Source organism: Equus caballus, chromosome 4 (assembly GCF_041296265.1).
Source record: "Equus caballus isolate H_3958 breed thoroughbred chromosome 4, TB-T2T, whole genome shotgun sequence".
In the NCBI taxonomy this organism is placed as follows: domain Eukaryota; kingdom Metazoa; phylum Chordata; class Mammalia; order Perissodactyla; family Equidae; genus Equus; species Equus caballus.
Genome location: NC_091687.1, coordinates 36,534,536 through 36,549,945, shown reverse-complemented (window position 1 = coordinate 36,549,945; position 15,410 = coordinate 36,534,536). Strand labels below are relative to the sequence as shown.

The 15,410-nt window shown below is 36.7% G+C and overlaps 1 protein-coding gene across 28 annotated transcripts in view; it reads right to left on the bottom strand.

Moving 5' to 3' along the window:
- ADAM22 (ADAM metallopeptidase domain 22) overlaps positions 1-15,410 on the bottom strand; it is a 246,726-nt gene that overhangs the window by 35,814 nt on the left and 195,502 nt on the right. For all 28 annotated transcript variants that reach the window (XM_070265632.1, XM_070265620.1, XM_023639119.2 and 25 more), the window contains exons 19-24: positions 12,470-12,520; positions 12,181-12,244; positions 10,431-10,536; positions 7,796-7,915; positions 3,770-3,938; positions 334-448 (exon numbers count right to left, since the gene is read on the bottom strand). In XM_070265632.1, coding sequence (XP_070121733.1) covers positions 334-448; positions 3,770-3,938; positions 7,796-7,915; positions 10,431-10,536; positions 12,181-12,244; positions 12,470-12,520 — 625 coding nt within the window. The remainder of the gene's footprint in view (positions 1-333; positions 449-3,769; positions 3,939-7,795; positions 7,916-10,430; positions 10,537-12,180; positions 12,245-12,469; positions 12,521-15,410) is intronic.

Here is a 15,410-nt window from a genome sequence, read left to right as displayed (position 1 = left end):
CAGTTAAGAAGTTTGACTACTTTCTTCATTTAAAAGAAATGCTAAGGTTTGTTGTCAGCCCCAAACAAGCACAATACTTGAAAAATCTCAGCCTGATGTAGGACAAATAAGGCTAAATCAGTAGCCTAAGTTATATTCCACATTATATATCATTACAATTTAATGGAAGCAATCAGTTTTATAATGTGGACCCCAGTTGTATATTGGAGTTCATTATTATGTGAATTTAATTTATATTTGTCATAAAAATAATCCCAATGAAACTGTCTGAAGAGTAGTTTTCTCTTTCTTTGTGTATAAAGACTATGTAACAGTACCAAATGAAGCACCTACCGTTGCCAGACAGAGTTATACCAGTCTTTGCATCATCATTGTGAGGGAAGTACGTGCTGCAGTCTGCACCTATCCAGTGTCTGTTACACACACACTTCAGCTCATTACTGCAAACCTGAAATCCAAAATCAATTGAAACTTCAACTCCCTGGGACAGAGGCATGAAAAACAAACATTAATTTCTAATTATCATGTGCTAGACTTTGATGATACTGAAAAATTATTGGTACTTTCTTCCTAATACTAATGACTTTATTTCTTACTCAAGTACTTAAAAAATATTTTCTAGAGATCAACAGTTGACCCAAAGGGAATAATGAATTTTAACAGAAGAACGAATTTATGTCAAAAAAAACAATGAAATTATTGTTTTGCATTTCATTACCTTAAATTTTATATTAAAAACTAAGTAGGATTACAAAATCATTTGCAATTATCCAATCCAAGAGTTTCTTTCTTCCAAAGAAATTGTCTTTATACCAAAATTTTATTCATCTTTTTTGTGTGTGTGTATGTGTGTGAGGAAGATTAGCCTGGACCTAACATCCGTTGCCAGTCTTCCGCTTTTTGCTTGAGGAAGATTGTCACTGAGCTAACATCTGTGCCAATCTTCCACTATTTTACGTGGGATGCTGCCACAGCATGGCTTGACAAGAGGTGCTAGGTCCACACCCAGGATCCAAACCTGCGAACCTTGGGCCGCCAAAGTGGAGAGCATGAACTTAACCACTACACCACCAGCCTGGTCCCTCATTCATCTGTTAGGAAGCACACGAGATAAAGAGAATCTGACAAAGAAGAGGGGAAGCCTGATACTTTGCAGCGATCTGAGAAGAAAGCTTCAGAAAGCTATAACCTTGGCACCTCAACTCAAGATACAGAGATTAGCTACCTCAGTGTCATGGGAACTGAGAACTCCCTCAACAAAGCATAGGGAAAAAATGCACACAAAAACGGCACCAAATTTTTTAAATTATCAGACAATAATCTGTCTTCATTTATATATCCAGGAAACAGAATCTACACCTAGATCTTATAATTCAAAACAACTTTGAATGGAGTGGGAAGTAGGAGAGAATTCAGGTTTAAATCTGAGGCTTAAGATCAGAGTTGTTCAGGAGGCAGATTTTCACTAGATAGATTTGTGTCTTTTGTCTGATCTAATTTGCCAGGAGACAACACACATCCACATCTAAATGTAACTATAAAATGTGACTAAAAAATTGCAGATTTTAAATTAATTCAGATTAACAAATTTCTGCAGATTAATAAATATGCCAGAAGAAAAGAGTTTAAAGGCCTGAGTTTGAGTCTCCAGTTCACCACTGTCTTACCAACTGACCTTAACCAGCTCAACTGGCTTCTCCAAGTATCAGTTTCCATCTCATACAACAGCACCAGTGATACAATGACAAGAGCAGACAGTGATACCAGTGTCCAGCGATCATAACAAATCAAGTCATAGCTAACATTATTGAACACTATGTTACAGACATTGTTTTAAATATTACATATAAGTTACAAGTATCAACTCATTGATTCTTCCCAACAATCCTGTAAAGTAGACTATATTGCTATTGCCATTTTACAGAGAAAGCAATTGAATCACGGAGAGGCTAAGTAATTTTTCCAATCTTACCAGTTAGTAAGAAGCAGAGCTGGGATTCAAACTCAGACGGTCTGAATCCAAGCTCACACTCTTAACTACACAACAGCAAATAGAGAATATCTACTGCATTTCTCATTTTAATTATTGTCACATACACAGAGTTGAGTTACTGTACGTTAAAAATAAATAGGCTATAACCTTTCTGTCTAATGCATAATTATTGTAAATAATTTGGATGCCATTTGCCACCTGATCTACTTAGGTGCATCACTCTTTTACTCATTCATTAAACCAACAGTTAATTAATACAACAAGCTATGTTTGACATCTGGGTTACATACTCAGGATTCTAGATGAATAAGACATAGTTATTCATTAGTATGAATGATCAAGAAATAATTTCATTATTCTTTCCCATGTCCCCCCAAAAAACATTTCCCCCTAACATTCTCTTAATTATTAAGGAAAAAAGACTTAGCAGACCCCTTTATAGGAGAACTACTTACTATATCCTTCTCTAGTCTCATGTGCCATAAGAACTCCTATTCTTTGGCAAAGAATAACAATTAGTAACACCTTCCTAAGGAAATTCTTGGCATATCCCTCAGGGATATACATGGAATGACCAGGATTGAAGGTTTACAATTCCAGGACAAGGATCATTTACCTCAACTGGATAATGCAACCAGTTCAAGCAAAAAATCTGGAATGAGGGTAAAAAGAAAATTACAGCACAGGTCAAAAGAACAAAGAACCAAAAAAGTTTTTGTTAGTATAGGAATTCCTAACTGAATTTAGTGTTTTAAACAATGCCATTCTTCCTGTTCATCTGTGAGAAACATTTTCCTAAACTATTCTGTTTTTATTTCTAGGAGTTATCCTCAGCTGGTACTCACTGGTGTGGCTACAGCAGTTATTTATGGTCTGTTCTAACTGCTCAGTGCCTGGACCACACTAGTTGTTACAGATTGTGGCCACTGCCTCTGCTTTTTATTTATTCTTTTTTTTTGAGGAAGATTAGCCCTGAGCTAACTACTGCCAATCCTCCTCTTTTTGCTAAGGAAGACTGGCCCTGAGCTAACATCAGCGCCCATCCTCCTCTCTTTATATGTGGGACGCGTACCACAGCATGGCTTGCCAAGCGGTGCCATATCCACAGCTGGGATCCAAACCAGCGAATGCCGGGCCGCTGAGAAATGGAACAGGCACACTTAACCACTGTGCCACCGGGCCAGGCCCTTTACTCTCTTTTTTTTATCCCACTATAGTTTGTTAAAATTTATCTCCCAGATCACTTGTAGAAAGCTGGCATTATATTACATGAGATCATATTAACATAATAAGAAAAAAGAGGAAAAAAAAAATAGGGGCCGACCCAGTGGCGCAGTGGTTAAGTGCGCATGTTCTGCTTCGGTGGCCTGGGGTTCGCCAGTTCAGATCCTGGGTGCAGACATGGCACCGCTTGGCAAGCCATGCTGTGGTAGGTGTCCCACATATAAAGTAGAGGAAGATGGGCACGGACGTTAGCTCACGGCCAGTCTTCCTCAGCAAAAAGAGGAGGATTGGTAGCAGTTAGCTCAGGGCTAATCTTCCTCAAAAAAAAAAAAAAGAAAATAGAAGATTATACTTTTCCTTATTCTAAGGCTTTTGCAGATTACAAACAGAAATATTCAAATGACTATGACCAAATTACTGCTTATATACCAGCCAGAAACACAAATAAGCATGTTTTCCATTACTACAGAAATAAGCAGTTTAGGGTCCTATCTATTTCTGTGATATGAAAGAAATGAATAGTTCCCCCACAGCAAGGTACTGGATACTTACTCCATTTCCTGAACAAACAGTGCCTTCTTTATTGCTTAAGCATGTACTAAAGTTGAAGGAAGCCACAGGAAGACACCTGTGTTCTAAGCACATCATTTGAGGACCACAAGGTGTCCCATCTTCCACGTAGCCAAGATCTACATCTTCTTCAAGCTTAACATGCCCACCACTAAAAATAAATTGAGAGCAAAAAGAAAATGGGATTCCATTAATTCATGTTCATCTTGAGACTAGGCTTCAACACTAAAAAGTAGGCAATATCAATTTCTCTATTTTCTATTAACCATCTAATAAAAAACAGTAGCATAAGCATTTTCAACTTCTAAATGAAGGAAGCAATCAAATCTTTTGACCTAATTCTTTTCAGAGATATTCATATATTTTAGGATTTAAACGTAATTATTACAACAAGGACCTGAATTGAAATTACGTTATCATTTTGCCTTGGCTTTATGTACAAGTCAAGTAAGCCATTATAATTAGTATGTGATTTGATAAGTAAGTAGCTTTCAAGATTTCAAACATGTTTCAAACAAGGATGAGAACTGGTTTTGGTTTACATTTCCCAAGAAGATTGCGATGTTTACAAATTATATTTGAGAATGGCTAAACTACTGTAACTTCACTATTCAATATAGCAAGACTACATGTCATATAGGAATAAAAAAATAAATAGAATAGGAACTGAAAATGTATATTCAAAATCAGTTTATTCATATGGTGCCAAGTCAATGGTAGCACAAAAATCTCCACTCTTTTTATTTATTTTTATCAAAATTATACATGCATACAGTTTAAAGAGTCAAAGAGATAAATTGGTTTTTTAAATGCAGTAAAGTGGTCTACTGCTCCCTACTCCTCCATGTATCCTTCCCTGGAGGAAACCATCTTCTACTCTTAATTGATTCTTTTGTTATTTATGTACATACTTTTAAATAATGAGCTTATGTCACTGTTTTTTATTTTTCCCTTTTAAGTATTATCAATTGACTTTCTTCCATGGAATATGAGAATTTATCTCTTTTCCCTATCCTCTCATCATAAATTTAGTTTAATCAATAGTTAAATCATTAACAAACATGCACATTATAATGACTATGTTCTTCAGTTGAGCAATACAGTATTGCCATAATTAAATTCTTTTCATGTACAATTTTTTATTTTCCCTTAGATTAGCATGTCTCTTGCTTGTTTGTTGTTTCTTTGCCTACTTTTCTAAGAACTTATCTCTAACTCAAAACTAACCCAACTCTGCTGTCAAAATCTCCACTCAAGATGTGTGTGGATATCAGTTCACGTTCCTGTAGGAATCTCCCCTGCAGTGTCTATGCGGAGTCTCCCCTGTTCCTATCTGATCCGGTTATCCCCTGTCCCAGGTGCAGAGTAGTACATCTTGGATTTCCCCTCACCATTCACTGCAGGATTGCCTTGTCTCCCTTCATGGGGAGTATCTTGTTTCCTAAATCCCTTGCCTTTCTCTTTCTTAGTTTACTCCTTCATTTTGGTGGAGCACAATTTCCAGTAGCTTCCAGAGAAAGGGTATAGGGGTGTAAATTTGGGGGAAACTTGCCTATCTAAAAGTGTCTTTATTTTCTACCCTCACGCTTGATTGATATTTTGCCTGGGTACAGAATTCCAGTTTGGGAATCATTCACTCCATTGTCTTCTGGCTCCCAGGATTCCTGTTGATAAATCTTAAACCATTCTAATGCCTGATTCTTTTTTTGCCCCTCCTCTCCGGAAATGTTTGGGATTCTTTTCTTTAGGTTCTGAAATTTCATAATGATATCTTTAGATGTCCTTCTAATTTCACTTGGTGAGTCAGTTAAGATGGAAATTCAAGTACTTCCAATACTCTTGAGTTACTCATTGCCAATTTCCTCCCTGCTGTTTTCTCTGTCCCTTATTATTTCTATTCTAGCTCGATGAGCTGTTCTATATGTTTCATTTCTTTGCCTCTTATGCCATACTTTCTGGGAAACAGTTTCAACTATTGAGTTTAATTCCTGCCATCATGTTTTTAATTTCCAAAAACAGTATTTTTTTCCTTCTCTCAATGTTCTTCACTTTTTAGAACAGCAATCTATTCTTGCTTCGTGATAGAAGTATCTTCTCTCTCATAAATATTGACGGGGGGTAGTTTCTGGTTGGTTGTTTTTCATTTTTTTCACGTTAGAGACTTTCTTCACATGTCTGGTAATCTGCTCATATTTGAATTGGGGGACCAGAAAGACGACGTGAAATTCTAGGGCTTTCTGACTGAACATCAATGAGTCTGGATCACTTCCACACAACCCTGATATCAACACTGCCTGTTGTCCTCCAGTTTGGAAACTTTCCGGTTTATTCTTTGCAGAATGTAAAGCTCAAACCTTCCATGGAGAGGGGGCAATCCCATTTAGCTGAGTCAGGGAAGAAACTGTGGCTGCAGCTGCTTCTTTAACAGACTTTCACTTATCTTCTTTATTTTAGCCCCTTCCTCTGCCCCTAATTTCTTTACTCTCTTTTCCAGTAGATGCTGCTGCCTATTTTTGAACCTTTGGGGAACTGACAGTACATAATGGATAAGTTTTTTATTTCCCCCATTACTGACTTAGGAATCCAGCTTTCTTAGTTTTGATAATCATTTGACACACATCCATTTGCTTTCCGCGTTCCAAAATTTTGTTGTTGTTGTCCCCTCTCCCTTTCTCTGTCTCCTGTAGATCCATGAATGCTAAAAAGACCCATTTAGTGTCATTTTAGTGGGATTTCAGAAGTGAGCAAAAGAAGATGCATATATTTAATCCACTGATTCTACCTAGAAGTCTTCATTAATTTTCCTTAATGAGAATGAAATGCAAACTAAAGTTTGCAAGATTTTACCGACCAATTAAACATAACTCTAGCAACCACATTAAACTAATTCTTATCTTAGGGGTTAATATCCAAAATATACAAAGAACTCATACATCCCAACAACAAAAAAACTAACAACCCACTTAAAAAATGGGCAAAAGATCTGAACAGACATTTCTCCAAAGAAGATATAGAGATGGTCAACAGGCACATCAAAAGATGTTCAACATCATTAGCTGTCAGGGAATGCAAATCAAAACTACAATGAGGTATCACCTTGCTCCTGTCAGAATGGCTATAATTAACAAGACTGGAAACAATAAGCGTTGGAGAGGATGTGGAGAGTAGGGAAGCCTCATACACTGCAGGTGGGAGTGCAAACTGGTGCAGCCACTATGGAAAACAGTATGGAGTTTCCTCAGAAAATTAAGAATAAATCTACCATATGATCCAGCTATTCCACTGCTGGGTATTTATCCACAGAACTTGAAAACACAAATGCATAAAGAGACATGCACCCCTCTGTTCATCGCAGCATTATTCACAATAGCAAAGACTTGGAAGCAACCTAGGTGCCATCAAGGGACAAATGGGGAAAGAAGATATGGTATATATACACGATGGAATACTACTCAGCCATAAGAAATGATGAAATCTAGCCATTTGTGACAACAAGGATAGACCCTGAGGGTATTATGCTAAGTGAAATAAGTCAGAGGGAGACAGTCAAATACCATATGATCTCACTCATAAGTAGAAGATAAAAACAACAACAAACAAACACAGAGCAACAGAGATTGGTCTAGTGGTTACCAGAGGGAAATGGGGGAGGGAGGAGGGCGAAAGGGGCGATTAGACACACGTGTGTGGCGATGGACTGTAATTAGTCTTTGAGTAGTGAACATGATGTAATCTACTCAGAATTCGAAATATATTACGATGTACACCTGAAGGTTATATAATGCTATAAACCAATGTTACCACAATAAAAAAAATTAATTAATGAAAAAAAACTAACTCTTATCTTCCTTTTGTCTCTTTTACGTCAGGATTTACTCAATCATCTCTAAGGACTAGACTCTATTTCAGATTACTAACACGCAAATGAACAGAAAACAGAAGTAATTCTAAACTGCATTCCTTGGAAGTAAGATGACTAATGTTCTCATAGAATAGTTAGATAATTACCTGCAGTTTAATGTTCTTCCCTGCTGCACAACTAAAGTCGATGTGATTTCACCATCAAGTTCTCCAAGCCTTGGGATATTACCAATATTGGTACACAAAAGGTAACCACAAAGCACATCCCTGTGTTAAAAGAGTACCAATTATTTACTGTACTTTTTTCCCCATTCAGCAAACCATGTACAGTTGGAACGATAATCTTATCTCACTTTAGCATTTGTTCTTCATCAACTACATTATTCACTCAAATTACAAGCAAAAATTAAATAATCCCAAATTAGTTTGCCCCCTGCTTTAAAAAATGTCTTCTCTGAAACTCATTGGTATGCCAAAATCCCAACTGTTCTCTAGCTTTTCCGTTACTATCCATTAGTTCAGGTATTTATCTAAAGGAAAGTACCCATCAAATAGACTTCTTTTATATCATAATCTATTTCCCTATAACACATCACTGGATATACTAAAAATATTTTTAGTATTTGATGAATGAATGACCTTTGGATGAGTATTCTTTTGGAATACAGCTCTTTGTTCAACCTCTTGCCCCAGAATTAATGAAGAGATTATATATTGCACGCATTTTGTAGATTCTCAACCATACAGGCTCATGATCCCTTCTTTAATACATTTCACTCCTCCCATAACTCTAATTTAACTTGTAAAATGTTTTCACTGGTATTAAACACTATCATATATTCTCTATATCTAAGACATTTTAATTATTAATATAGATAATGATAACCACATGTTCTAATAAATGTCTTGTGAAGACTGATCAGTAGACCAGCAAGATTATACATGGAAATATTAGGATGCATCAGATAGAAAAAAGAGAAAAATTTGGATTTGCATCTATCACCAACAGAGAAAAATTACATATTAATCCATTCCTAAAAAATAATTTTTAAAAGTTATATCATCATTTTATTCTATCTATCATAAACAGAAATGCTTTCCTAACACAGAGAAGATATTCATTCAACATTTTTTTGAGTGTCATTTATGTGTGCGGAGCTTACTAAATACTTTAGGATATATAAAGAAAATTAGGCGTGATTTTTATCCTCCAAGAAATTATACTCTGGATGAAAAGAGAAATCACAAATAAACAACTATAAAACAGAGTTGGGGACAACGGACATAAGAATAGTATAAAAGGTTGTGGGAGTTCAGAGGAGAAGAGGGAGTTGGTTTATTTCTAGAGTAAATCCAGGAGGAATTTACAGAGAAAGCATCATGCAAGAGGGACTCTGAAGGATGGACACATTTTTGACTGGTAACAGCATGTGTCTAAAGAGTCCTTCCAGAGGAATGAGGAGCACAAGCAGAACATGGAGGTAGGACAATACAATGCACACATTAGGAATGGTAAGGCTTGCTATACTTTGGAAGAGTAAAGAAGAAAAAACAAAAAATAGAGGTTAGGGGCAAATCGTGGAGGAGGTACAGTGCCAAGCTAAGGCTCTATTTTGTTTAACAACGCAGTATGACATTCAACAAAGTGGTTAAGAAAGAGTTCTGAAATCAGACTGCCTGAATTCTAATTCTGCTTCTATTACACCCTAGTTACATGACTCCAGTCAAATTAACTAACTGTGCCTTAGTTTCCTTCTCCAAAAAATGGGGAGATCTGCCATAAAGATTAAATAACATAGCTTGTGTAAAGTGTAATGCAGTGCTTAGCACACAGTGTTCACTCAATAAACGTTGGGTATTATTCTTACTACTAATTAGCTATGTGGAATCAGTGAAATCTGAACAAAGAATTTACGTGGTCAAAGGATTCAGTATATTATTCTAATGGCAGCATGCTAGAGACTGCTGGCCCAGAAAACGGTTAAGAGAGTTTTGTAATAGCTTAAGAGTTAATGCAGGTCTTAGTTGGGGTAATATGATAGGAATGGAAATGAAAAGATAAATTAAATGGTGGGGGAGTAAAAGGGAAGAATGCACATGATAGGCACTTTTTTCTTTTGTTTTTTGGTGAGGAAGATTGGACCTTACCTAACATCTGTAGCCAAGCTTCATCTTTTTGCTTGAGGAAGACTGTCACTGAGCTAACATCTATGCCAACCTTCCTCTATTTTGTATGTGGGACACAGCCACAGCATGGTTTGATGAGTGGTGTGTAGGTCTGCACCCACGATCCAAGCCTACAAAACCTGGGCCACCAAAGTGGAGCATGCGAACTTAACCACTACACCATCAGGCCAGTCCCTGATTGGCATTTGAACAATGTGCCAGAGGGAAGATGGAGTCAAGGATCATTCTGAGGCTTCTGAACACAAGGACAGTGAGATATTAAGACCTTTGGCAAAAACAGTGGTTTAGAAAAGTCAGAGGCCATTAACTGAGTACATATTCTGGTGGCTTTAATTTTTGCTGATTTTGAGATGCTAGCAGGTGTCTTCTGGGTGAGAAAGTCCTGAGGAGGCTACAAGCACGACCTGGGCTTAGGAGAGAAGTCAGCATACATGTTAAGATTTGGAAGCCTTTTGTAAAGGTGATGCTTGAAGGCTGGGAAGAGATGAGGTGAATAGGCAACAGAATGTTTTGTGGGATGCAGAAGACCTGGTCACTCAAAGAGTAATGCTTGTAATTCACAAAGGGATAAACTCTGAGCTAATCTCCATCTCACCGTTTGTTGCACTGTATCCAGGTGTCTTTGTCTTTCCCACAATTACCCTTCTCGGTTCCTTCGATATTCAGTTTCTCATAGCAGTATTTGTCTGATGCCATCACCTCTGAAGCAGAATAGAGTTTTCCATCAGTGAGGGATACAACATGTGAGGTGCTCAAAATGTTCGCAGTTAAGAGAAAATAGCCATTTAAGGACTCTTCTTCATTACAATGTTATCAATTCCAAAAATTGTACCCCAGGGTTCATAAGAGTTTTCCTGTACCATAAATAACCATGACTCAGGTACATTTTTCATGACTGTCCATTTGAAATTTGGGAAAAAAAAGTCTATTTAGATCTTTGATAGGATTTGGGCCATAGGGTGCAAGAACGGCACTGCTCAGAACGTGGCCAATAATTAGGGGAAGATGCTACCAAATGGTTCCTTGAATAAATACTCCACACTTTAGTCTCAGTGGCAAATATAACAGAGATTTCTCACTTGGCAAATTTATTAATCATAAAGACAATTTTCTTAAAATAGTTATGCACTATAATTAAAGATCCAAGAAACAGTGGTACAATTTCCACCTTGTTTACTATCAAAAACAACTTAATTTTATTCTGCTTTTAGACGAGCTTGAATTCATGCTAAATCTCTAAGAGTCAAATAACATTTTAAGGTATGTCAGCATCTGGGTCAGGATTTTATTTTTCCTAAAGCCAGGCTGGTTCACAGAGCTATCCAAGAATTAGATCAAAATGACTTTTGCAATCTAATCAAAAGATGACTGTGGGTGTATGTATGTTTTTAAAAAACTAATTATGTTAGTAATTTCTTTTCCTACTTTTTGCTGTCAGTTACTACTTTTTCCCAAGTGGAGGAAACAAAAACTATATCTCTCTGTTCAGAGTACAAACCTACATGACAAAACTTTGGCCCCATCCCAATGTTTCTCTAGTTGTTTAAAAGAGAGCATACGCTTCCCCTCCCACAAGGACTGTAGCCACTATTTGTGACAATTAAGGGTTATTATCTTTATAGCTTGCCTTCTAACACAAATTATCTTCTGAAAGAGTTTAAAACAAAAACTGCTTTCAAAAAGGCCAGTAATACTTTTGGAAAAAAATATATTACTCAACATTTAAATATAAATTTAAATAGAGACATAATTTAAATAATATAGTTTAAATATAAATGTTATATATTTACCTCTGAAAATCTGACAAACTTCGAAGGCAATAACATTGAATTTCTTTCTTATGTGGCAGAGCTACCTGAGCAGAAGGTGACCTGTAACTAGGAAAGCCAGCTAGAGTTTAAGAAAGATAGTTGAGGAAGAAAAAGCAACTCTGGCTAATGCAACAGTTCTAAGCCAAGCGTGCCGATCCGGGGTCCATGGCCATCCCATATGGTTGCACAGGTTTGCTTAAGGACACTTAGCTGAGGAGAGTGTAAGTGGAGCTGAATTCCAGCTTTGCTATATTCTCCAGGCTACATGACCTGGAATGGACTTCACCTGCCTGGCAGCAAAGGCACCTCTGTCTTATCCAAAGGCACTGCCAACTAGCCCAGATGTACAGGCTGTGTCTTCTCAAAGGAGGTGCCTTTCTCTAATTTCCGCAAGGCTGCCCCTGCTAAGACCTGCAGTGGCTTTGAGAATCCCCCAGTCGTAAATGGTCAAAAATTTACTTTCAGGACGCATGTCCTTGAGAAGTTGGCCTGACATCAAACTTTGAAAATGATCAAGCCACACTATATACTTACTTTGCCCCCAGATGTATTTGCATTGTCTATCCCTGGTTTTACATCTTCCTCCAAAGCAAATGCCCTAAAATGGAAAAGCATACCTATTAGCGATGCAATGTCTGCTTACGTCAAGTAACTGAAAAAAGTAAATATGACTGGGAAAACTAGTAGCTAAGTATTATAAAGACCTTTTATCTTCAGAATTGATTATGAAACACTTAAATTGATATTCCTACTTTGTTAAGATTTCAGTATTTCTTTCATGCTGGTACACATGAGAAATTTAAGTCAAGATGAAGTAACCTACCTGAACACCATCACATGAATATCCATCCATTTTATGAATATTTGGGGCACACTAGGAAAAGAAAACAGAGCCATGAACCAAATGCACAACAAAATGTCAGGCTGAGCTAATCTCTTTAACATTTTCTATTTAAAAATAAAGCCTGATAATACGGTTATTCTCTTAAACCGTCTGAAAATAAAAACAAAAAACATCAAGAGAAAGCAAAAGGAAACACAACAATTGGTGCACTTTCCCCTAAAAATATGGATCTACCAGAGGCAAAAACAGGTAATTTCATAGTAGCAAATAAAAAGAACTGACAGTAATAACTCAGCTAACATATTCAGATACACTATTCCGCAGAGCAAGGAAAACAACAGCACAAAACAAAAGCAAGGAGGATGCTGACATAGATGGAGCAATAACTGTAGTTCCCTCTTTTTCACCATGAGAAGCAAAACAGCCCTTACACTTAAAATAACCACAGAGCAGAAGTCTACTTTGGGCATGTTAGGAAAAGACATGCTTTAGAGCCTCTCTCCCATATTTTCTTGTAGCAATTGCAGAAAATTGTAAAGCATTCTTGTGTGACTATAAACAGACGGTAATTTTTAAATTTATGATACATTTTTTCTATTAATATAGTAATTACATACTTATTTGAGAAAAGTTAGGAAATGTAAAAAGTTTAAAAAAAAATGAAAGACAAAAGTTTCTCATATTCCCACCACCCAAAGACAACCATTTTTTATATTCTGGTACATTTTTTCTCTACCATAATTTTTACAAATTTTTATATTTTTAAACATAAGTATACACAAGTTATAGATAATATTTTATATTCTGCTTCTTCCCTTTACTTTTGTCATATGAATTTCCTCAGGTCTAATAAACTTTTGTGTAGGTGTCATATTAATAGCCATAACACATTGCATTGAGCTAACAAACCATAAAATCAATATACTAAATGTACACTGATTTTGTGTATTCACTTATAATTAAGTGATTATACTTATAATGTATTCACTTAGAATTATTTCAAATTTATGCTGTTACAACTAATGCAAAAGAATGTATGTACATAATTCTTGGATTTAGGATTTTATGTGTGTGAGGAAGACTGCCCCTGACCTAACACCTGTTGCCCAATTTTCCTCTTTATGCTTGAGGGAGATTGTCTGCTGAGCTAACATCTGTGCTGATCTTCCACTATTTTATGTGGGATGCCACCACAGGATGGCTTGACAAACAGTGCTGGGTCCACGTCTGGGATCCAAACCCATGAACCCCGGGCCGCCAAAGCAGAGCATGTGAACTTAGCCACTATGCTGCTGGGATGGCCTCTTAGGATTCTTTTAAAATTCCTGCTTATTGTATAATCACATTCCAAAAAAGTTACTCTAATATACTTTCCCTCCAGGAACCTAAGAGGTAATCATTCACCATATTCTCATCATTACTAGGTGTTAGCATAGATAAACGATGCTAATTAAATATTAAGAAAGGAAAATACTTTTACATGAAAGACCTTTAATCTCTTAGAATGACAACCTTTTGAATAAAGTATTTTTAATGGTTAATGTAGGTATATCACTATTGAATCCCTCTTCTCTAAAGAAAAAAATATGCAGGCAGTCTTCATTTTTCTTGGCTCCGATATGCATGAATTTTAGTTATCATGGTTTTGTTAAATAATACCAATACCCCATTGATACAGTTCCAACTTCAGTAACTAAAGTACATTAACTGTGAGTAATTGCATAAAGCACAAACTTTGCTACTAGCTTGTCAGATCAGTAAGTAAATAACAGAAGCCCATCAAGGTCAATGACCCATCTTGTCACTTCTTTCAAAGCCTATCAGTGATTGGTCACTTCCCATCTGTTTATTCAGCTCATGCACAGACCACAAAGTGTGCAGCTGTGTTGCCTCTCTGTTTCTGGGTGACAGCATGTGACATTTTCAAAAGTGAATAATCAGGGGCCAGCCCCGTGACTGAGTGGTTAAGTTCAAGCACTCCACTTCAGTGGCCCAGGGTTTCGCTGGTTCGGATCCTGGGCGCAGACATGGCACAGCTCATCAAGCCAGGCTGGGGCAACATCCCACATGCCACAACTAGAAGGACCCACAACTAAAAATACACAACTATGTGCCAGGGGGCTTTTGCGAGAAAAAGGAAAAATAAAATCTTAAAAAAAAAATGAATAATCAAAAGAGGGAATTGGCCAACAAAGATGAAAGTACAGCAAAGAAATGAAAAGTGATGACACTGGAAGTGAAATTCTAATCAAACGTAAGTGGAATTATAGAAAAATATCGCTGACTAATAGAATGTTGATATTTCAGTTTGGCAAAAACTTCACATTCACATCTTCGCAGCTCTTGGAAAAATATCACGACATTGAAAGCACAAAGGATAAAATGGTGAAAGTTGATCCAAAATTAGGAAGGACTATGACAATTCAATAACACATGGAAAAGACGCTCACTATGTATTATAAGGTTTACGACAAGAGGAAGGCATGTACAGTTCAAACTGCTGATAAGCTTTTGACAAAGAAATAAAACCCTTTAATTCTCAATGTTTCTGTTTTAATTTGGTGTGCTAAATATTAGCTTATTTTTTCATTTCCCTATTCATTTAAAACTAACAGTAAGAGAGTTTTTAATAGCCTGACAATATTTTTTAAAGATCACAGAACTGTAATTTTTTCCATTGATTATTGAGATATCAGACAAACAAGAATCAAGACGGAGAAACAGGCCTCTTCTCAGAATCCTATGCTCTGTGGGTCTCTCTGCCTTGGCTGAGTCCTCTTTCAAGAGCTGAAGAGAAAGAGTTTTCTTGTTTCCTCCCTCACTAACTAGACAAAAAAGCAAATGCCTTCTACTCTCTACTTAAAACAAAAACAAAATAGTTTGGATGTGGCACCGCTTGTCAAGCCGTGCTGTGGCAGGT